The sequence below is a fragment of the Carassius auratus genome, chromosome 17 (genome assembly GCF_003368295.1).
Source record: "Carassius auratus strain Wakin chromosome 17, ASM336829v1, whole genome shotgun sequence".
Taxonomy (NCBI): domain Eukaryota; kingdom Metazoa; phylum Chordata; class Actinopteri; order Cypriniformes; family Cyprinidae; genus Carassius; species Carassius auratus.
In genome coordinates, this window is record NC_039259.1 from 15,495,326 (window position 1) to 15,520,660 (window position 25,335).

At 38.0% G+C, this 25,335-nt stretch overlaps 1 protein-coding gene and 1 long non-coding RNA gene across 4 annotated transcripts; both read right to left on the reverse strand.

Moving 5' to 3' along the window:
• Nucleotides 1-4,158: 4,158 nt before the first annotated feature.
• On the reverse strand, nt 4,159-7,327 carry LOC113117915 (uncharacterized). Of its 2 annotated transcripts, none has more exons than XR_003294231.1 (3): nt 7,015-7,327; nt 4,718-4,826; nt 4,159-4,600 (listed from the first exon to the last, which is right to left on the reverse strand). It is a non-coding gene; the product is annotated as an uncharacterized LOC113117915 (long non-coding RNA). The 2 variants fall into 2 exon arrangements; XR_003294230.1 differs by lacking the exon at nt 7,015-7,327 and adding an exon at nt 6,186-6,387.
• Nucleotides 7,328-11,811: 4,484 nt separating this feature from the next.
• LOC113117394 (N-acetyllactosaminide beta-1,3-N-acetylglucosaminyltransferase 2-like) lies at nt 11,812-24,505 on the reverse strand. Of its 2 annotated transcripts, XM_026286027.1 has the most exons (4): nt 24,154-24,505; nt 15,948-16,010; nt 15,706-15,835; nt 11,812-14,422 (listed from the first exon to the last, which is right to left on the reverse strand). In XM_026286027.1, exon 4 carries the CDS (start codon nt 14,402-14,404, stop codon nt 13,214-13,216), a length of 1,191 nt encoding a protein of 396 aa, XP_026141812.1. In that variant the 5' UTR covers nt 14,405-14,422; nt 15,706-15,835; nt 15,948-16,010; nt 24,154-24,505; the 3' UTR covers nt 11,812-13,213. The 2 variants fall into 2 exon arrangements, with proteins under 2 accessions (XP_026141812.1, XP_026141811.1); XM_026286026.1 differs by lacking the exon at nt 15,948-16,010.
• Between the last annotated feature and the right edge of the window lie 830 nt (nt 24,506-25,335).

Genomic DNA, 25,335 nt, shown 5'->3' on the forward strand with positions numbered 1-25,335 from the left:
ATATTATACTGTGTACAGTATAATGTCCATCTATAATATCTGTAAAGCTGATTTGATATGGGCACCCACCTGAATCACTCAAATGAAATCAGATCACAAACACACTGCGCACGTCAGATAATTATTAAATGTCACACACTTCATTATACATGTCAGAAACATCATGTCAGGTTACTTCAAGCTTTTTTCAAATAGACGTTTCACCATTTTTTAGTATGCATTTTCTCTATTTTACACTGAAATGTCAATACATGAGGATGAATGCAGCTGTCAAACTAATTTTAATCCAGGGTCCTGAGGTGGACACATTGTCCTCTTTAGCACCTTCTCTACCCGTGCCTGCTCCTCAGATCTCCAGCTGCTGTCTTAACACAAAGAAGACGAGAGACGCATCAGATATGTTCAAAGGAAGTTGAAACACTAGATCTGTTACATAGATATGAGTATATTGGCCATGACTGCATCTTTTTTCAATTGTTTTACCATTGACCATTAAGATTTCTTTCTCCTGCCTTGGAGGAACACTATGTGCACCACAGCAGGTGAGGAGATATCTGTGTCAAAAGAGGGGTATGCATAAAGGTATCATTAGCTTACTATAAAAACAATAGAAGTCAAATGGAAAGTTACCATCATGATAGAAAAGCAAACATGCATGTTTAAAGAAGGATGAAGGCCGAGAATGTAATATCTCCCTGTGGTGGTCTCTGTTATCCTGAGATCCAATTCTCTTAAACACACATTCCTCGAGGGCTCAAGGGCTTATTATGACGAAAATCAGAATTCATAGGTCAATCAAGGGTTTTTTTTTTTTTTATGTTGAAATGCTGCATGTCCCTCTGCAGCAGTTATTCCAGGTAAGTGATACTGTCTCTTTATAACAAACTCTATAACAAAGTTATACCAACCGACTGTTGCTATGCAGTTGCTTAGGTGTTCTTTTAGGGGCCATGAACACAGAAGGAGTCTTAGAAATGTGCACCAATGAATCTAAAAGAACAGAAGGTCGCAAAATACACATGATGCTCTTTCTAAACACAAAAAGCAGAAAGAAGCAACGCTACTGTCAAAGGGGGGTTTTCTACTGGTGCAGTAACAGGTACCTTGTACTTTTTTCAGAAACACCTCAGCTGGGGTTCCAAGTGAACCGTTCCATTACCAAAATGTGACGACCCTGCTGATCAATGATTTACAGGAGAGAATTGTCACTACCTGTGTCACTAAACTTGCGACAACAGATCTGTAAGATTTAGATCAGCACAGCCAGCAAAAGATCGAGCACACCTTTTTTTTTTACAATCAAAATAGAGCTGTTTTGTGGTCTGTTGAGAAAGTACAGACCCTCCTCTCAATGATAGCCAAGGATCGGATCCAACGAGAGCTTGATGGGGCAATGTGTATAATCCCACCCACTCTAAAGCGGTACTAAACTGCAATGCAAGATGAGACGAGTTGTACCAGCGGAAAGCGCCAAAAAGACCTCAGTACAGTTAATGTTTACATTGAAAACAAATTAAAACGCAGCTTAGTAGAAAGCAAAAATGTTGTTTAAACCAACCGACGGTGCTTCTATGTAGTTGCTAGATTGTTAAATATTAGTTTACCCAAAAATGTAAAATACTGTCATACTCACCCCCAGGTTGTTCCACACCTGTAGTTTCTTAATTCTGTTGAACACAAAAGAAGATATTTTAAACAAACAGTTGATAGCCATTGACTTTTATAGTATGTAACTGTAAATATCTTTTGTATTTTTTGGGTGAGCTATTCCTTTAAGTCCAAGTGATTTTAGCATTTTTTGCCACTCACTGTTTGCTTAGAAAGTAAAATTAGATCTCTCATAGAACAAACTGAGCAGGCCAAGCTACACATCGAAGTAAAATAGTTAACACTTTATTTTGATATATTCTACTAACATTAAGTAACTCTGCAAAAACATTTCAACTAGCATCATTAAAGTTTAGTAGACTGTCTGCTTAATATCTTCTAACACATCTTCTAATACAACATACTGACTATGAGAAACAAGTATTTGTCAGCTTATTCTACTAACCCTAAACCTAACCTAACAGTCTTCTCTAAGAGTTAGACATTTAATTACAAAATAATGAGAATTAGTTGACATGTAGCTGCAAACTTTACTTATAGTTAGTAGAATGTCTAAAGTTGACTATCAAATAAAGTGTAAACTTAAAATATGTATAAGGTTAGGGATTTTTTTCATGTCCTTGTATTTCTAGTATGTGTACTAGCAACAGATGTCTAAGCATCACTATGTATTTATAAAGAGTATATAATAGGCCTATATACTGTAGTAAGGGGCTGTTCACACACTCTAAAAAATAAAACATTGGGTCAACAAAAAAAAATATGTTAACGTTTTCCACTAGAATTTTTATGTTAAGACTACTGGCAGAATTACAATAATTCAAAGCGATGTTTTGAGTATGGTGAATTAACCTTTTAGGCCACAATAAAAACGCATTTTTAAGTAACATGAACTTAATAATTTTCAACATGAATGCTAGTAATTAAGTTGATCCAACATAATGTTTTAAGTTAGGTGAAGAAGTTTTTAGGCCACAATAAAACACATTTTTAAGTAACATGAACGCTAGTAATTAAGTTGATCCAACATAACCATGAGAAACCTGTGTTTATGCTCAGATATCTTACTATCCAGGAAGCAAATGGTCTTCTCTGTGTAGACTTGGCTAACAACAAGCTCAACAATGTCTCTGAGCACAAGAAGCACTTCCCATGCTGGGTCACCTTCAGGGATTTTCGATCCAACCATGAGTGGCAGGAGTCGCAGCAAAGTCCAGTTCTCGTGGGCATTGCCGCCCACACTTTTCCGTGTGGCAAAGTTCACAGAGACAGGCTGTGGTGCATCGGTTTTGTCTGACCATTTATAGGGGAACTCTTTGATGCATTTGTTCAGCTCTTCAAGAGTGAAGTATTTATTCTGAATGAACACTCTGAGGCACAGTGCTATTTCTAGGGGCACTATACCTTCAAAGAGATCATGCAACACATCCGGCGGATAACCAGACAAAACATTAAAATATTTCAAAATATACTGTCTCTTCACGCCATACAAATGCACCAAACTATCATTCTCCTGTACAGCCTGAATATGCAGTGCGTGTCGATCTTTCGTTCTGGGTGGGAATGCCCCTGTTCTCACTTCTCCATCTTGAAACTGTGACTTTTCACCTAGACAAAATCTGCACACGTATGAACTGGAAAAGCTCTCAACAAATCCCCCCAAAGAATGGGCACCTAGATTGTCTGCGACCACACTAAACACTGTGCCTTTGACTCTTCTGCCCAATGCTGGAACATACAGTCCTTCCTCCTCTAAGTACACAAGATCTTTGAGCAGTGGCTCCAACACAGCACTGTAACCAAATCTCTTCACATCCTCAGCCTTGCACAGGATTGCTAAGAAAATTGAGTTTAGTTCAGATCTGAGCAATGAGGGGACATCAGCTAACACCCAATACACAGCTGTGATTTTGTGTTTTTTCCTGGATGTACCAAGAGGATTGCATATCTCAAAGTCATCCACGTAGAGATTGAGAGCAATGGTACAGTCACTTCCTGAGAACAGCTCATTGGTTTTGTAAAAGGTGCCGTCATGAAATGACTTGTACACAGTTCTCTGAGCTTCTGCCTCACTCAAGATCAGGTCCTGTATATCTTTCTTGCTAAAAACCTGAAGCAATGACTTTAGAATGGGGACATACTGGAAGCTGCTCTCTCTACTAAGAACATACTCAATCGGTTCAATGACAGAAAAGTGTTCGTTAAAATACTTTCTTCTTTTAAAGGCAGAGGACAGAGGACCACCATCATGGAGGGCAGAATTAATAGGGTTAGCACCACAAATGTCGTTCACTATTTCAGATACAATGACTTCATCAATTTCACAGTTTTGCCTCTTCAGGCAAGACTGTAAAATGTCTTTCATGATGGGAGCAGAGGCTGAATGAGAAATAAAATGCAACTCCTCTACAAGCTCATCAATGCATTGTTTGGGTACATGAAAGGAACTCTCTAATTTCAACATTAAATGAGCCAAGCTTCTTTCAATCAACTTTGGCAGTACTCTTACATCATCATCTCTAATCTCATCAATATCAGACTGCCCAGAGGTTGCCCACCGCGGATATGACGTAACCTATAATGTTTCAACAACTCGTCTTTAGTAGGGGTCGCATATTTACAGATTTTACAAGGCCACTGCATATTTCATGTTTCTCACTCCATGCTTCTTCACACTGACCACGTCTAAACTTGAACCCCTTGGTCCACGAAACCAGGAGAAGATGAAGGCAAGTTTTTTGTCCTTGCAAGGCACACGGCAAAGTGAATGAAGACCTAAGTAGGGAGATAAATTAAGTAAAATAATTCAAGGAGGTGTGTGTGTGAACACAACTGATTTATTTGCTGTGGATCTGAATTACAAAAGTTAAGTGTTAATGTTTCTGTCTCACCCCGTACTTCTTCACAATTTTCTTTAGGAGGCTGATCACGTCTCAACTTGAAATCCTTGATCCACAACACCAGGGTACTGGATCAAGGCAGAAAGCCACACCTACACACACACACAACATTATTTTCAATTTCACTTGTGAGTCTTCAATACAGTAACTAAATAGGTTTCACTGGTGTCATCGTCACTAACTGTAGATGGACTCTGACCGCTACTCACCTCAGGGGAAGGAGAAGGTGATGTCTAGTTTGTCCTGAGAGGCTGACCAAGTCTCAACTTGAACCCCTTGGTCCACTCTTGGTCCAATCTTAAAGCAAGCCTTGTAATGCTGGTATTAAGATAAATTATAACACGAAAATGTCAGGGAAATTTTAAAGGTTGCTCATGGAGGATGGATTTTTAAGTGCAAACAAAACAATTATTCATCATGAATTCACAATCTGTATTTTAAATAGCACAAATTAAATTACTGACTTTTATAAGGAATGATGTATATTTTAAACAGCTTTCCAATCACTATTTATCTTTTTAGCACCATAAAATTGTAATATATTTCTCTTTTAAACATACATGTAAAATTCATCTTATTTCCCTTTCAAAACATTTAAATGAACTGTATTACCATTACTGTCCTAATACAACGTAAAGCATTCATTTTCTTAGAAATTAACCTGTGTACTTATCACTTTAGATCAGACATTCAATTGAAATTTATGGTCACTACACTGTCATTGGTCAGGCGCACTCAGGCTGTTAACGATACCATTGGCTGTAGAGTGTGACAATCTGTCAATAAAAATCAGCCAACCCTTTTTTGTAAATTGCCTCTGTGAAGTTTGAATGACGGAAATCCGTGGTAGCGACGGAGAACTTGAATCTAGGGTGGGCGATTTGGCTGAAAACTTTATCACGATACAAGTGTTTCATATCGGTCGATATCGATAATTATTGATCTTTTTTATGACCTATTTAAAATAAGGACCAGGAGAAAAATATATTACACTTAAACATTTTTATTTTTAACTAGGGCTGGACAATATATCGAACGATATGATCATGCGCATCTCGTCAGTAAAGCCAGTTCCATGATTAGCGGTAAATCCCCATCACCTGCTTTCAAATGGAGCTGCAGTTAATATACAGAACCGTAGTTTACTGACAGCCCTATTTTTAACTTAACCTTCCTCTAATTCATAGGTGTGATTGGCAAAGGACAAAAAAAGCTGGAAAATATAAGGCGCACCTCATCTATCATGACGCGGCGACAGCACGTGTGATTATCCCGGTATTTAGAACATGCAAGATTTGTGTCAACACAGAAAAAATTTCATCACTGGATATGTTTTGTTCGTTTATTTAAAGTGTGGTTTATGTCAGCTGAATGTGCGGCACGCTTTTCAGAGAAGATAAGGCAACGTTATTTTAGTACAATTCACACCCAAAGGTAACGTTAACTCAGGGGAAAGAAAAATCTCATTGATTTTGATTGTAATATCATTTTGATTAATATGCGGGAGGGAGGGAGAGAAAGACAGTTTGAAGACTGTGAGAGCGCGCGCGGCCGGAGGACTCACTCTCTCTCTCTCTCTCTCTCTCTCTCTCTCTCTCTCTCTCTCTCTCTCTCTCTCTCTCTCTCTCTCTCTCCTGTCAGAATTGGCTCAGCAGTCAGTAATCTTATCTCACTCACCGATCAAATTAGGCTTTCCACTTATCACTCCACGCTGGTTCTATAACTGAAGAATCCAGCATGAGACAACGATATGGCGCAACCAAACTGTTAACGTTACATTATTGGCTGGTAGCGTGTCACTCCCTACGTTGCTAGGTTACCAGAGAGCGAATGGCTTTGTTCATGCAAACAAACTTGCTTCGCAACCTGGTTTCTTCCGACGAAAAAAAAAAAACATATATATATATGTGTATATGTATATATATATATCTCAATCTTGAACGTTTTATCGAGCGCATTTTTTATTAATATTGATTACATGTCTATTTCGAGACATATCGTTTTATTGCGCAGCCCCACATTAATCCATGTGTTTAACTAATTATCACATTCACGGTCTTAACGTGAATTAACCCTTATAAATGAAATACAGTTCTTCAAAATAAATTCTTAACATACAATGAGAGCAGGTTGTAAAACACACTCTTTTTGGTAAAATACGAGCAGAAGGTAAAAAAAAAATAAAAATAAACGGAAAAAAACGAAATTTGGAGAAATAAATAAAACGAAATTTAGGGGAAAAAAACGGAATTCATAGGGCCCTACATAACTCCGACTGGTTTTGAGCAAAATATCTGAACAAATAGTGTAGCTACTCAATCAGTGACAGGCTACAGCTAACGTTATAGCTAACTTTACCACGGCACACAGACTATAACGTTACTATCAAAACTGCTCAAATTTCAGAGTAAGAACTTGCAGATTTCGATATTCGGTTACAGTAGGCTATCACCAACTGAATCCTGAGCGAATGCGAATATGCGTAATTAAGCATAAAATTACTTACCATTCACCACATGCTCCTCTCCTCGTCTGGCCTTGAACATGCGCGCGGAAACTGTGGCCCGTTAACACGTCATCAAATTGTTTTTTACATTAACAGAACTTAAAATTAAATTGTTTTTTGATTAACTGAAAATGTTAAACTCTGACAAGTCATGATAGTATATTTCATCAATAGGCATAATTTGTGTGTCATCCCAGCTCAATAAAATAACAATTACAATTAAAAAGTCTAACAGTATCTCAGAACTTGATTTTTTATTTCACAACAATGTATATATTTAAGTAATGACTAAAGGTCCTCTGAATTAGTTTTTAGAGTGCACAGAACATGTTGCATTCTGTGCTGTTAAAAGAAGTTCAGCTTTTTTTGAAGATTTTTAAATTTGTCTTACATTTGAAATGCAAAAATTAGTTCTGTATATATGGCCACTAAAATCCAGTAAATACAGTAGGTGTACATTTTGGTGTATTTGCGATCTATTGCAAACATGAGCAGAAGAAAGTGTGAAAAAAACAGCTCCTAAATTCCAACGTTTCCAATGAGTGCCAAAGAAATTAGCTCACACTGCACGCCAAGAGAAATGCCTGAGGGTGGGGGGCATGTCTGGAGAACACTCTGAAGAAACACATGTGCATGAAAGGACTCTGTCTGTTCTGAAATCTCCATCGAATCCTGTCAAGGGTATCAGACACAAGGGCACAGAGCCATAAAGATTAAATACAGACCCGATTCTTCTTTTACAGTCCACTATAATGTGAATCTCCGTACAGAGACATCCTTCAGAATAAGATCATTTGAAAGCAGAGAGCAGAAGGAAACCATGAGGAGATGATGCTGGCTGCTTTTAAGACTTGGCAGAGCTGGATTCAACAGAATTCAGCACATGCTTCTCTATCATCTAGGTTTCTTTTATGTCTCATTTCTGCTTTCTCATATCCATACATGGCCGCAAATGCTCGCTTTGTGTGAGGAGGAGAGGGAAAGTAAAAGGTGATGATGTTATACTCCCTACATGCTCAGACATCTCATCGTTCTGCATCTGTTATTGTCACACAAACACATGTATCCTATTGCACACACACTAGTTTCACTCATTTCCTGAAGCGATGAGACTGTAAAAATACATTGTTACTCCACTACCCTGACCACCACAGTACAGCACAGCTGAAATACTGTCCTGTAAAACACACAAAAACACAAGCCTGATTAGACCATCATCTGGTCTCCGAAACACTCCATACAAAATCTCTCACTCACACATTTACACTCATTCTCTCCTGATTCTAAACCTACAGAAGTGAGCACCTCTCCATCCCTAGAGAGAAAGTCTCTATAGCAACTCCTCACCTGTCCTCTAGCTCCATGTCTTCAGGGACAAGATGTCAGGAAAGAGTGTTGTAGTACATTTTTTTATTTACAATACACACATATTGAGATTTCCTGCTTAAAAGCATCCCTCCACAAGATAATATATACATATTAATAAGCGGGTGGATTCAGCTGTGGCGGGTAACACTGCCTAAACTACTAGCAACTTCGGCAGGTTGAATTTCATATACAGTAACAGAGCATTGTTAACACTTACTATAGATTAGGGGTGGATAATTTTATCAGTTGTTTTTTTACTTGTGCAACAATCCATATTACTGTTATAGTTTTCATTAATTATTATTGCTCTCTGATGGCTCTTATAGATGTTTTTTGAATGACTTTGTGAAAATGTAACGACTACTAAATAAAACAGCATAGTCTTCTTCATGGCTAGTGTTTGTGTATTTCGTTCTGTAACCTACTTGTTCTAACGTTACAGATCTGTGTACTAGTGTTGTATGCAAGTTTTGCAAGTGTAAAACTGCATTTTATGGGTTTTACTGACCATTTAAAGGCATTTCAACAGGTAAAATGGACTGCATGAAGTATAATCTGTCAAATATAACCCTTGAATGCAATGAAGTCATTTAGCTCATGCAATTCTTTTTACCTGTGTAGAAATAACCATAAAATGCAGTTTTACACCTGCCAAAAAGTGATTACAGTCTCTACTTATTGAATTAACTGTTCTTTCTGCCTCAAATGACTTTTTGGCAAGTGTAAAACTGCATTTTATGGGTTTTATTGTCCATTTAAAGATATTTCAACTGATAAAGAGGACTAAATGAGGTATAATATATCAAATATAACAACCATGAATGAAATCAAGTCATTTTGAGGCAGAAAGAACAGTTCACTCAATAAGCAGAGTCTGTAATAACTTTTTGGCAAGTGTAAAACTGTAAAACTGAGCCAATCAGTTTTCGGCATGACACCGGCAATACAGTGCTGCCAGATATTGCTATTAAAACAAATAAAAACTGAAATATACAAAATAAACTTAAATTATTTCAAATATTTTGCAACGAAGATAAAATAAGAATAAAGTGTCGAATTAAGTGGAAAACACAAGTCCAAATAAGCCTACAATCGCTGGATCTGGCAACACAACAGAGGCTGCACCCGCGCCCTGGAGATTTGTTTTCATACCACAGACACTAAACATCCTTGCAAACGGTCTAAACTGAATTATACATGCAGACACTCATATGGTGATCTCATAGCTGGCTACAGTTATGATTATATATCACATGTGTCTCTCTCTCGCTTAAATCGTTCTCTTTACTCTTGCTCGTTCTCTCCCTTCCCTCCACAATTTCCGGGATATTGTATCTCATTTGCGGGTGCAGGGAGCTTCTGGGAGAGGTGGGTGACTGTATTAGAATAATTTCTGAAGGATCATGTGACACTGAAGACTGAAGTAATGGCTGAAGAAGTTCTGCTTTGCCAAAATTTTTTAATTTTAATTAGTAATCATTCAAAATATTTTTTCATTAATCTACCCCAAACCTTTAAACTGTAAAGTCATTTGATATTATCTGCAAATCAGTTTGAGTGAAAAGCAAAAAATATACATACATTTGGTCTCCTTCATGCTTTAGTGACTTAAGCGGAGATGAACTCAAGTTAAAAAAAAATACAATATCCTAAAATCATAATGTTAGAAGAAATGTCCAACACATGTTTTTTCCCCTCTTTCTAAGCAACCGACAAGAAAGAGCATGTACTGCATTGTTATCTGAGCAGGTAGTAAATGACACCAAGAAGTGTGAAGATTTAGGGCTTTTTGCAGTATAGAGAACAAGTTAAGTGCAGTTAAGTATGAAAATTCAGTGTTTAGCTGAGCCCTAAATAGATGATTTGTGAACACCGCTATAATTAAATGTCAGAGGAGAACTTAACTATCTTGTTCCAACATGCAGCGTTTCACAGAACAGATCATGACAAAGTACCTTAGTCAATCAAAGAAAGGGGGACATCCAGCTTTAAGAAACTGCTGAATGTATGTGTCAGACAAAATGGAGTGACAAAAATGATCCACAGGAGGAGAACTCCGCATACTGATACTAAAACACAAAGAACAAAGATGCCCTCTGCTGGTAAATCTTTACCAGATATACACACACAAGCTGGTTCATTTTTCAACACAAACAGTCATTTATCAAGTTTTAATAAGATTAAATCAAACCGCAGAACTGCACGGAGATTAAACAGTAGTACAAACACTCAGACAGGAATGACAGAGGGTCAAGACATCAGTTTATTCCACTTATTACAAGAATTACATTTTAAAAAGGCAGTCATAAACATGAGAAAATAAATGTGCATATCCAATTACAAAAGAGACCATGATTAAAAATCATATTAAACAGGCACATTTTGGTAATAACATTTGTGCAGTTTACAATGCGTTTTTTTTGGTAAGAGGTGTCAGAAAATAATCTGCATATAAAGTGGCAAAAAAAACTCATTTGACTGTTCAAAAAATATTTGTGTGGGAAAAGTGAAAAAAAAAAAAAAAAAAAATTAAGGTTTAGGTATAGACATGACCGAGTTATAATCCAAAAATACAAACAGAATAATGATTTCATTTTTAGAACTGGATTTTTGATCATACACCTCAGCATATACATACACGTCAACAAATACACAAATATACATCCATGGACGACTAAAGCCACGTTCAAGGCATCATATTAACATTCAAATATCTTCTGATGGAAATAAAGAATTATTTTCAAGGCAGTAACAAAATAAACTAATTGCTTTTTAAAAGTATTCTAATACATGAACATCACAGTTGTGAACTATATACGACAAGTTTGTTTTCTTCAATGTTATGCACGGATGCAAGAGCAACAACAAGGGCCTGAAAAGTTTGACAACTCTCAGGAGTACAGTAAATACCAGTGTATAAAAACTTGCATACTTAACTTTGTCATGGATAAAATTGTAGTTTATAAATACAAGCTTTTTGTACGGTTCATGAACCCATGTAAACACTTTGTTCCTCCCAACAAACACTACATCAGGCTTCTGAACGGTGTGCTTGTCTTTCTATTAGCAGAGAGACAATATAAATCACACATTCTTAGCCCTCATTCCTCATACCTGGGTGGACAACGTAATATTAAACATTTCAAATTGTGAGACTATATAAATACTACATGACACAAGTTTGATTTAGCTCTTCAGCAAGCAACCAATGAAGCAGTACGAAGAGTAACAGATTGTTTATAGAGCGGATGTAGTTTCCTAGGGTGTGCTGACTACGAGGCCTAAATGTCTTTAATAGGAGACACAGCTGATGGTGAACAGTCACAGAAGAAATTAAATATTTGTAGTTAACTGGCAGGCCATAGACATGATTTAAACTATTCAATAAAGCTTAAGACAAATTTGAAAAAAGGTCCAGTGTTCATTTAAAAAAGAAAAACATATGCAGACCAGCAGGGGTCACTGTAACTTAGTTGGGGGCCACTGTGTAAAATTCTGTAATTAAGTCATCCAGCTGAGTCTCCATTTCCTGGCCTCTTTATAAGAAGGGAAAAAGCAAGGACAGCATGATCACAACAGCGACAGGCTTCATTTAGGTCTGGAAAACTGTTTGCAAAGTTTAATTCATTTGAAAACGAAACCCATAGCTCTGAACTTTATCTCTGATTTGCAAGCTTGACCAAAACTCTCGCTCTCAAAAAACAAAACAAAAAAAAAAACACCCTGAGAATCAGATCTGATAGGGGAGCAAGCATATCATCTAGTTTTTCACCAAAAGAGTTAATGATTTTGTTCATTTTAAACATTTCTTTGACACAATGACCCAGTTTTGGCTCTGTTAATTCAAAGCTTTATGAGTTGCAACTGATTGTCTGCTCCTGAAAGAAAAAATATATATATTCTAGAAGGAAAAGAGCCAGTAATGCACGGCAAAAGCATACATGTGGAGGTCTGGGAATTCAATCTATATTCAGTTGGTATGCAAAACTGCTGTTGCCACAAATAGGGCTCTAAAATGAGCCAACTCTTCATTTGATCTAAACCAGCATGGGCTGTGGTAATATGACATAATATAAACAGGAAGGCAATGTGTTCTTACATCAAAAATAACTAGAGCAGCAAGTTTGGATTAGCCTTGTGATGGCTGCATAGAGTGTTCAAACACATCTGTTTACTGTAGCATAATGCAACGGAATCCTTCTATAGAAAAAGAAACCACATTTTATCAAAATGATTGACATTTATGTTCAGGTGTGCGGTGTATCGCCTGTGCCATGTTCAGACCAGCTGAACTGCATTTCCCACAATTCTCAGCACCGTTGATCTCAACCACAGAGAACTGTATAAATACTTGTAACATTATCAGCAGAGTTTTTGACACCGAAACTCAAGCCATTGAAATACTGTGCGTGTGGCAATTTAGAGCTACATTTGAAATATATACACATCTAAAGAGCTCATCATCGCTTCTGACCTTTGACATGAAATTGAGTACATAAAGATGATAAATAAAATCACATTTAGAACAAATGGTAAAAATGTTAAAGAGCTAGTCCACCCAAAAATGACAATTTTGTCATCATTTACACAATCTCATGTTGTTCCAAACTGCAGAACACAAAAGACGTCCATATGATGAAAGTCAATGGGGACGAAGTAAATAAATAAAAAGTGATCCGTGACAGTTTTTTCTGGTTCAACAAATGAAAAAAAAAAAAAAAAAAATTAATCATACAGTTCTACAATGTCATGAGGATGTGTAAATTATGACCAAATTAGCACTTTTGGGTGAACTATCCCTTTAAAGCAGCCAAAACCCTGGACCAACAGTTCAATGACAGTTCAAAGCTGGGTTATTCAGCCAGGCCCAGATTTTAATCATATGTTGAGGACTTCTGGGATGGACCAGCATCAGGACGTTATAGACACAGGCATTATCGCGATATTTCTCCTCAATATCAAAGGTCCTGAAGCCTTTGTTCTTCTCAGGAGCAAGGCCCAGTTTCTTAAGGCACATACCTGTGTAGACATCATCAATGGGGTAGAGTGGCACCAACCTCGAGACGTTACGAAGCTTCTGGACCAGCTGTCCCGAGAACAAATAACCGCCCCCACCCGCATAAGCAGGGTACGTACCAACGAACATGCTTTCCGGGATAAAATACTTGACCTTTTTGTCCCGTTGTGGACCAGCGTTGGTAATCACATCTCCTACAAACAGTTCCTTGGCTTTGGCATGAGAAAGATTGCTTAGGAAGTCTATAATGCGGATGGTGTTAACAAAAACATCGTCATCGCCCTTGAAGACGTAACTGACTCCAGGACAGCGGGTGTTCAGCCATTCCAGGAAAAGCACTTCCTTGATGGTGAGGTTGAAGAAGGTGTCCCTAAAGTCCCATTGGAGAATATCTCCATGTATGGAGCTCTCATGGAGAAGCATCTTTGAGAGATCAGGAAAGTGGTCCTCCATGGCTGCATTCCCAAGAAGGAACACTGTAACGACCGTTCGGTTTGCAAGGAGGCCAGCTTTGCCCCACGACTCACGGATGGCCTGACGTCGATCAAAGTGCGGGACTAAAGATTTGATAGCTAGGAGGAGGAACGGTGGGTCTTTGCATATGTTTGGCTGATCCATCACGATGGGATAGGACCTGCAGCGCATGAAAAGCAGAAAGTCCTTGAAGCGATCCGGTAGAGAGTTGTAATCCTTGACTTCGGTGGTCACCCTGAAGTCAGGCTCACAGGAGTCCAAACTAACTGTGTCGTTTAACCAGTCTGGAAGCTTAATCGTGAAGTTGAGCTTTTCTAGGTTGCGATTGTTGATGTAGTTCAGCTGTTGCTGTCGGCGATTCCAGTAGGCGTCACTGGGGAGATCTTTTGCCCAGAAACGCTTCGTGGGAACCAGCTGCTTATTTTTGTTGCTGTCTCCCTTCCCAGCATTGAGAGAGACCTCCACCACTATGAAAATGAACACCATTGTCATCATCACCATGACCTTCACCTTCCTCCGAGGTCCCTGCATGGTGTCGAGACTCACCACCTAAACAGCAGAGAAAAAAAATAACAGATAAGGACATGTTTAGGACTACATTCAGCACTACAGATTAAAAAAATAACTAGGAAGTCATTGGTTCTTAAACTTTTTTGAGCCAATGCGTGACTTTTTAGTTCACGAACAACAGACAGCGCTGAATACAGATCTCAATAAGTGCTGTCACTGTAGTGATACTGACTGTATGTGTGGCATATGCATTTTTAAAATACTTTTATTCAGCAAGCATGCAATAATTCTGATGATAATTAATCAAAAGTGACAATAAAGACGCATGGAAGGAAACACTAGAACACTAAAGATGTGATCGACCAAGACCACTTTACAAGATAATATGGATTATTTGTGCATGTGTTGGCAACTAAAGTGTTTGAGTACTGCATGCTAATACGAAGTACAGATCGAGAAGACAAACTAGCGGTGGATACAAAGCTCATTTACTTGAAGGACTTGGCCCATTTCACGTCTGGCGGTTTTAATTTTAGAACGGCATCCTAAAATTAAACCACGTGAACCTCTTTACGTTTAACTCTTTATGAGAGTCAACCCACAAATGATTAAAGAAAACTTCATTTGGAAAAACTTGGAATCATTTTGCCATTTTAAATTCCAACACTATGAGAAAGGTTTAATTTCGGACAATTCACACTTTTTGAAGACTAATATTACTTTTTTTTTTTTTCACCTGAACATGTCATCTTCTCATCCATCTGTTGCTTCTCTTTCACAATATCCTCCCTCTTTTCTTGGTTCGTTGCTTTTGTCTCCCAGCAACCCCTCTGCTCTGTTGCACATGGTTTCTCCCATTTATTAAACTCCACATTCTTCAGTTCAGCTTCCTTTTTCCATTCCCTTTCTGTTCTATCCTAGCCCACTTTTCACTCACTCCCATCTTATTCTTTGTATAACCCACACCCTTCACTATAACTCTCTAAGGGATATCAATATAAGGCCTTGTATTTTCTATGGAACAGAGCTGAATGAGAGTCTAGCGTTGCAGGTACGACACAAAGGACTAAATTTAGAGTGGCCTCATGGGCCAGCTGGCCTCTGGGAACAGTAGTGATTTAAAGACTACATATGAGCCAGTCAATGACAGGGTCACTGATTTCCAACAAAAAACGGCATTATCTTTATTTTGGCTTGAAAAATGCATGTCTCCATATTCCTGAATTGTATTGTATTGAATTGTAAACCTTGTATACAACAAATGATACAATAAGAATGGTTTCATCTCAGCTGAAATAATTACTCTATGTGTCCCCGTTTACCTGCACAGGTGAGACTGTGGTGGGTCCAGGTGTATGGTGCGCAGGTGCTAGCAATGGTTTTTAGCCCATCCTGACACACTAACAGAGCGAATTCACAGAAACGGGGATGATTTGTAGAGGATATCCAGATCTGGAAAAAAAAGCAAAACATGTTGTTGTGCTGCTGCTATAATAGTGGATACATGGAAGATCTGAGGGAACATAAGAGCCTGAAACAGCAAGAATGAACAGAGTCTGCTCACACTTGAGGATTAGTCCAGGTGGTCTGAGCTTAATTATTTGTTGGCCTTGCTTGAAATGATTCGCTTTTAAAAAAAAAGAACACTTATGTTTGAGCGACTGAAGACTGACAAAGTGAAAAATTTTAATTAAATTATACAAACTACTAAAAACACATATCAGGCCCATAATTTTTCATAAAAAAAAGAAACTGTTGCAAATTAAAAGAAAAAAAACATACCGTATTTTTCGTGCTATAAGTCGCAACTGAGTATAAGTCGCAGCAGTCCAAAAATACATCATGATGAAAAAAAAAAAAAAAAAAAATAATAAGTCGCACTGGACTATAAGGCTGCATTTACACTGCAGGTCTTGATGCCCAAATCCAGATTTTCTGACTATATCCGATTTTTTTGACGACCCACTTACATCATCTTGTAAAAGTGACCCGTATCTGATTTTTGCATTTACACTATACACTGCTGAAACTACCAAACGTAGACGTTCTGACCCAGAAAATGAAGTAAAACAGCATGCAATACAATGGATGCAGATGTAAATAAAATTATACAGTAGGGCTGCACGATATTGGGAAGGAATGACATTGCAATATTTTATTTTTCTGCGATATATATTGCGATATGAAATCTAATCAAATTTTTTCTTACAAACAAAAATGGGGTGAGCAGATTTACATTCTCATTTTAAATGATTATGACACCATCGTGTCAATTGATTAATATGCGCGAGGGAGAGAGAGCAAGACAGCACTCGTGTTGTTTGAAGATGGTGAGCGTGCAGCCGGGGCTCGTTCTCTCTCTCGCTGTCTCTCACCGCACTCATCTTCTATCTCGCTGACCTGTCAAAACTTTCACTCTTTGCAATTAATCCGCGATTTACATACGTCAAGGGCCGGGGAGCAGCTGGCCCGTACAGTTAATGAATAACAGATCAACTACGACAGCCTACATCGCAAATCCTGTGATGTGACTATTGTGGATTCATACATTGCGATATCGATGCTTAAACGACACATCGTGCAGCTCTATTATACAGTGTTTTGCTTTCCACAATATTTTGAAAAGTCAAAAAAAAAAATAAATAAATAAATAAAAAAAATCAGCAAAACATTGGTCTCGTATGGCGGAGAAAAAAAGGAGAGCCCTTTATTTCTGTAACAACCCTGCATTTTTGCCCCATCTCTTCGCCCCAAAGACTTAAAAGACATGAAACCTCGGCATTGCTCCACTGCGTGCATCCTTCGTCCTCCATCACGCCTATAATAAGTCATGTGATCTCAGTTGGTGGTGTCCACCTGAGTTGACGTCACTTTTTTAATGATGTACGGCTCGCTTTTACTGGGGAATAACCGATTTGTCTGCTTACATGGCACACGCAAATGCACGTATCCGATTCATATCCGATTTATTACCACAAATGAATGAGGCCTGAATCCGATCTGAGAACATCGGAATCCATGCGGTTTTTTCCTGCTTACACGTACACCGGTCATATCCGATCTGTGCCACATGAGAGCAAAAAAAAAAAAAAAATCGGATTTGGGTCACTTGAACCATGCGGTGTAAGTGGGGCCTAAGTCTCATTTGTTTAGAACCGAGAACCAAGAGAAAACATTACCGTCTACAGCCGCGAGAGGGCGCTCTATGTTTTCAGTGTAGACTACAGGAGCACAGAGCAGCATAGATCGCCCTCTCACGGCTGCAGACAGTAATGTTTTCTCTCGGTTCATTTCTCTTGGTTCATGTCAAATTAATTTTGATAAACAGGTTGCACCTGACTATAAGTCGCAGGACCAGCCAAACTATGAAAAAAAAGTGCGACTTATAGTCCGGAAAATACGGTACATATACACACGCACATGAAACACACAAATAGTTTTTCATCATAATATATAAACAAATTATTTTTGATATAAAATAAACCTACAATTTCAATATTTTGCTGGAAAAAAAGTTTAATTGTCAAACTACAAATGAACAACAAACAATGTCCAAACGTTATACACATTTCAGAGCCATGTCCAGGATATAAAGTACTTTTGAGGACACTGATGAGTACAATCAAGACATTTAGTGCATTTGTTCCTCTTCTCTCTGACCGTAAGTGCTCCAAGTAGCTAAAGAGTCCCCAGGAGGTGAAGTCTCTTATTAATAATTAACACTACATTTGCTGTGCAAACAGTGAACTGAATCGCTCTCCATCCTCATGTCAAAAGACTAAAGACTCACACAGATCTTTTCACTAGCCCTTTACAAACCATTATGCCATTATGTTTCTAGGGGTCACTCCAGAGTCCGGAGGGTTTGAATAAATGTAATCTCTTGAAGATGTTTTTAATTGCATGTAAGAGAGCAGTAGATGTTGGCTCAAAAGAAGCCCTCCCAAAATGGAATTTCTAAGTATTGTAAGTCAAATATGCTCTATGGAAAAACTGACCTTCTCTCTCTGGTTACAGAAGAACAAAGGGAGGAAATGGGATTGTAAAATACTTCAAACAAGCAATGGCTAGACTTCCAAAGTGGACCTCAACTTCTATCTGTACCATGCAGCTCCTAATTTCTTGTAAGACCTCATTTAACAGTTTTTCTTTTTTTATTCTATTACTGCAGTCTTTTTTATCTTTTTTTTATCTGTGAATGTCTCCTTGTAGATATTTTGGTTTATGTTCTCTATATGGGTGTACTAAATGTTAAAATGTAAAAAAAAAAAAAAAAAAAACTAAAATGATTGAGAAAGAACTTTCCTGGTTTATAAAACCAACAAACTTATTGCTCATCTTGCTGTGGGTCCGAAAAGAAACTTAAGCAATAGTGTGCAAAATCCAAAGCAGAAACAACAGCAATTAGGCAATGGCAAAAACAAAAAAAAATTATAATACAACATGCGTTGGGAAATATTTAATGCTACTGCTGTAGAAGCATGTGTGTGTAAAGAGAATTTATTTGTATTCTTGCACCGCTATCAGCCGGCAGGATGGATTTAGATTTTTACAAGTGAGTAAAGGTGAATGAAAAAGTCATGAGAATTTAGAGCATCCTCGACATGCCCAGAACAAGTCAAGACAAGGAAGAATCAATCATTCTGTCTTTAGGCAAAATGCAAAGCAGAGCAAAGTTGACTATAGCTGTCAAGCAACATAACTTGTGTTCATATATGCAGTCAAACAGAATTCAACTGATGTGTGGTTAAAGGTCTATATGTGGTTGTTTTACAATTTCATAGATGGAAATAGTCCCTTTTCCACTGTCGGGCCACTGCTTGCAAGTGCTTTAAAAGGGCCGGGCAGGGCTGATCGCCTCTGACCTGTAGCACCGAGGCCAAAATAGTGCTTGTTTCCACCTTCAGGCCAGAAGTTCTGCTGCTCTTCACTAAAACCCGCCCTTTACACGCCAACAGCCAGGGCTTTTTGGTCTGACGAAAACCTTGGGCTAAAGTGACAAGGCAGAAACAAGGCAGAAATATTTATAAGCGATGTAAAAAAAAAAAAAAAAAAACTATGCACGCTAAACATTAACGTTACCATAGTAAACATGGTAAATGAAACCACTTGGGAGAAATCAGATGTCAGCTTCTTATTCTTGATCACAATGGTCTATTTAGTAACATTTTATCGGTCATAAGTCTTCGAGAGTTTAGCTCCACGTAGCCCATCATAAAAATATAATAATGTTTTTTGTTCGAGAGCTTTTATAAAAATAGAGATATGATTCATTCTAAATGTGACGTATAGGCTACTGTGGCTACAATTAAACAGAAATGGACTTGGCTGAATAAGCAGGCTATTTTCATAAGCGTTAAAAATATATAAATGATTTATAGAATAATAGAAGAGGACGAGGTTGCGTGACATTGTTCCTGAGAGGCGTGGAAAGGGCGGGATTTAGTAAAGCGCATCGGTGCTTCAGGCTCGACTGTGGAAACACGGCGCTTCTTGCCTGAGTCCTGAGGCTATTAGCCCCGACCGACCGGCCCGCTTTAAGCTCTGGCTCACACTGGCCCAACAGTGGAAATGTGGCTAATGAGAACAGATCATGCTATATATAGCTCCAGTTAATATTAAAAGCACTGTCTATATACACACACACACACACCCACCCACTCACTGATGATCACTTGGATGAAGTCTACTGCTGTTGTAAGAGATAAACAATACGTTTGGGGTTAAACAAAAAGCAAGCCACTCTGTGATGAACTACCTGGGCACAGGTGCATGATGACTGCAAGCCATTTATGTGTATAATAAAAAAAAAATACAAATAAAAAAAAAACCTGTCCAAAGGACTAAGCATTATACAATTTAAAAGTCTAGGGTCAGTGAGGCAAATACTATGATGCTGAAGACTGCATTTATTTGATCAAAAATACTATATTTTGAAATAAATTGAAATAATTGTTCTCCATTTTAATATATTTTAATTAATATATTTATTCCTGTGAGGGCAAAGATGAATTTTCAGCAGTCATTACTCCAGTCTTCAGTCTTATATAATCCTTCATTTTAATATCCTGATTTCCTGCTCATGAAACCTTCTTATCATTATCAATGATGAAAACAGATGTGATTAAAGTATTTTTGTGGAATTGTAATTTTTTTTTATGAATAAAAAGTTTCTCAGATACATCTGGACAACTTTCTAATGCTTTTTTAACTTGTGAATTGTGTTGTATTTGTGAAGGAAGAAAAGTGAACAAAAATTATTTATGCTCATCTTTTACATACAGCTTGGCAATGTGACACAAAAAAGCCATTACCAGCCTATCATCTCCCCTTTAACAGTATAATTTGTCTCAAGTCCCTTCAGGCATAGGTTTCCTGGAAAAGGGAGAATTCTCCATCACTGAAACTAATTATCTTGGGTGGAGTTGGGTGGAGTTTTCCCATGTGGCACAAATGGAATACAAGTGACCAAAACAATCACAGACAGTGACATGAAAGAGTGCGAGAGATCTTAAAGGGGTCATATTTTGCTTTTTCAAAAGATCATTATTTGTTTTATTTGGTGTAATAGAATACGTTGACATGCTTTAATGTTCAAATGCCCTGCCTCTCTCAAACGAGTCGTTTTCTACAAACTCCCTCCTTCCGACAAGCGCAGTCTGCTCTGATTGGCCAACTGACCCAGTGCATTGTGATGGGGCCAAACACCACAAAGCACTCGTCGGAAATATAACACTCCTTTCCTTAATCATGAGCTTCATCCTTCAAAATAAATGTAAAAGACAGTTAACAATGTCCTTAGTTTTACCATTAGTTAAAGCCCAAAAGAGGAACAGAGTGGCCTGACAGACACCGTGATGAAGCTCGTATGTGTTTGCAGTACACAAGCCACAGACGGTTAAGAGAGCGGACTCCACCGTGTGACCCTGTCACACTCTCTCTCACACAGGTATGCCAAACTCCTCTTTTGAACAGTCAATAACAAATACTTCAACTAATAGCAAAACATACTTACAGTTAGATGCACATGATTATATCATTAGATATATCACCCAGCCCTACTTACAGTAACTGATTTAGAAGCACCAGTTTGTTGTGGCAAAGTCAGAATTACCTCCTCTCCTAGGTTCATGAAACACTGATCCATAAAATGTGTTCCACAGTGATGTAGACATGTGGGGGCATGTTTAATCAAGCAGTTTTAGGGGTGTGTGGCAGAGTCTTAACTTTGATAAAGAATATCTCTTTGGATTTGAGACTTTAGTCTTTGCGACTTTACAGATCTTCATTACACACCAAGAGCTTGTTACACTCCAAAGAGAAAGGAAAAATTGGAATCGCATCATAAGACCCCTTTAAAAGAGCAATTCTGAGGAATGGCCCTACAAGCAGGAAGCCCCCCCCCCCACTCCCTGTAAGAAACTGACTGATTGCAGCCTCTAAACCTTTAACACATTCTGTAGTTAACTTTAAAAATAAATACTTGCGTTTAAATGGGTAAAATTAGACCGAAACCTTGGGGGCACAAGCTTACATTGAAGGACATTTCCTGAGTCATCATGGAAATGTATAATGAGTCGAACTCCAAGGGATTTACCCTAGTTAGTCAAAAACCCCACTGATGCACACTATGCATACACTATCTGGTCTTCCTACTCCTGTTCAGCACAATGACTTCAGAAGTTCAAGAATAAACATTATTTGTTCCTTCATTTATTTAAAAATGTTTTGCCCAACCGGTTTCACAGACAAGGCTTAATCTAGTCCTGGACTAAAATGCATGATTGAGCCGTTTTAACAAAGCCAGTTTCACTGACATATCTTAAAATTTGTCAGTGTTATTGTTTTGTATGAAGACGCACACCAGTATTGTTTTTTTTTTTTTTCTAAAATCACATTTATAAAAGCTACTTAAATTCCATAATTGAACAAAGAATTGATCCTGGCTTAGTATAAGCCCTGTCTGTGAAACCGGGCCTTGGATTGCTAAAATGTAAGCACCATTTAATATACAAAGGAAAGCACTGATGCAAGAAACTGTACTTTGATTTGTCCAAGCCAAATGCACCACCACAACCTAAAAAACCTAATCTGGGGGTTGTTCTAAACTCAAACACATACTTGAAGACTGTAGGCAACATTCCCTAAGAGCTTGCAATCTCTCCGTAATGAGGCTAACATTCTACATGCTAGTGAAACACAGGCAGGAATGAAACCCGTTAGGACTCCACAGTTAAAACTGTTTGTAAATAAGGGAGGTTAAAGCAACATTTGGGGTCTTTCTCAATGTTCAAGCATCATGCATTTTAATTGATCGAAAAAATGAAAATTCCTGTAACAACATGCTAAAAAAACATGGATGGATGCATAAAGAATTTACAACAATTATGAAAAAATAATAAATAACCTTCACATTATAATGTATAGAACAGATTGGCACAGCACATACTGCATTTAACTGTAATTGAAATATCTAATGAAATTAATGCACAAAGTTTCACATTAGTTTGGCATGGCATGCTCACCCAACAGCAAGCAAACGTGCCACCATAACAAATCATAAAAATTACAAATATATTTTGACAACTGGTCATTAGTGTTAATTCCTAGTACACGGTTACTCATGTTAATCCATAAGGATGACTTTCTTTTTTCCAGGATCTCTTTCGCCTTCTCTGAAAAAGGGCATTCAGAATCAAACTGGTCTTAAGAAACATTCCGGGAAGTGGCCACTGATCTAATCTTCGTCTCCACTTTCAATCCCTTTAGGGAACAACAGTCTGAATACATTTAGGTTACAAAGTGACGCTGATGAAAGCAAACACTTCATATAATGTCTAATTTACAACTGTAACAACAAATTACCCTTAGGAGGAAAAATCTTATGTTACATTATGAAATCTTGTTTAGGCTGGATTCATAGAGCTGGAACTGGAAGTTTAAAGGTCATTTAATGCATTTTCTCTGGACAGCTGTCATTCGAATTACTCCAGACATTTCGCTTCCTCTTTTAACTGGTGCAAAAATCAAAACCAAACTACATGCAAACAACAAGGAACACACACCATAAAACTGTGCAATGTGCTTAGTTAAAAGGCAATTAAGATGTGATATTTATGACAGTAAATGATACACTTTGAGAAGAATGCTCGTGTTCATAGGCCTACTATGAATTCATTGTGCTGTAGCTGTACGAAACCCGCAGTTACACCATAGCAACTGTCAAAGTAAGTGCACCCATTGTACAGACATGATCGGGCAGGTCACAACCTGATAAAGACCACAAGTACAATCTAATGATTCAATCAAATTACAGAATGTGAAAATGAACATTGGGAACTGCTGATATCCGTTAATTAATCTACGATTAACACCAATCTTACGTTATTAGTGTACACACTAGAGTAGATACACGTAAGCGTTCATATAAAATTCGTTTCCAATTACACGAACAATGGCAGCGACTGAATTTAGGCTGTTTTGGAGTAATGTAGCCTAGTTATTTCTGTGAATTAGCCTACCGGTTTCATGTAGCCTATTTCCCGAAGCGGTTTGATATGCAATCTGTGACTGCACCTCTCACCCAGGTGACGCCGCCGAACAAACTAACTTTACTTTTGACCGGTAAAATGCAGAAAAGACACCCACCAGACACATCAACTTTGGCTGAAACAGCAGATGTAAAGAACCGGTTTACACCATTATTTAAACAAAGCTGTAAAGCAAATAAAAAGGACTGTTTTAGCAGAACTGCTAACGTCAAAACTCACCCGCACACGAACGACTCCGTGTCGCGCTCCTCGTCACAAAACATGAAAGTTAATGCGGACTTCTTGCTATCAAAATTCAGCGGACACCGACTGGAACCAAACTGATCTAAAACCAAACTTCTGCCTTTATCTTAGTCAAAGTCATTATTGCCTTTCAGCTCCAGCTGCGCGAGAGCGTGTTCACATCCTGCCTGTCTCCAGCTCTGCTTAAGATGGATCCATTCCTAGGGCGGGGTAAAAAGCCTCCTTATTTAATGCACTATTTACCAAAAATTCACTTTGTTTACAGTACGTCCTTCGTCACTGGAATGAAAACTGCCTAGTGCTTTCTTTAACGTTTCCTGGAAAAACTCGTGACAACTCGTTGTACTTCGACTAGTTGATTTATTTTGGGTTTACATTGGTTGTTAGGGTTTTAGGCTACTGCCGAATTCAAGTATAAAATGTAAGTTCTATATTTAATTATACTTTTAATTACTTGAGCTCATTCTAAACATTCGATTGAGGAGGAACAGGTATAATGCTGTAAAATATATGTTTCTATCTAGTCCAATAAACCACGTCGGCTAATAAACCAGCTGGCTATTTATGAAGGTTTAAAGAGCAGCAAATGAGTTGGACCAGCAAAACAACCACCCTCAAAACCCACTTAAAACCAAGCCTGGAAAACCAGTAAACTAATGAGTAGTCTTTCACCAGGGAAGAGTTGAAATTCACAGGTTTCTGATGGATTTGACTGAAATGTGGTCAGATGTAGGCTAAAGCAAGACTCTTTGTGATCCGTCACTGGAGGAAATAAGTCATATCTTTTTTTTAATGAATCTTAGTTTTCATTGTTTGGTCAGCTCAGACAAAGCTCTTTCTGCTGCATCTGCATCCCAGTGTTTAAAAAGTGTATTTTTATTTGTATATTGGTTCATATTAACATGTAAGTTTGTCCCGTCAGTCAGGAACAATGGGTATATTTGAAAGGTGTGAGCTGAGCGAGATCATATGTCCTTATTGGTTATGTTCTGTATTGTTTTGATCTGAATGGACAGGTGAGGCTTTACTTGTGACTTCACAACTCAACCGGGGATGTAACCCTCCTTACAGAGGTTTCAGGAGGAGCATGTTTATATGAATCCACCAATCACAATCCTGAGGAAGTATAAACAGCTCGTACAGTACATCATTCCTTAC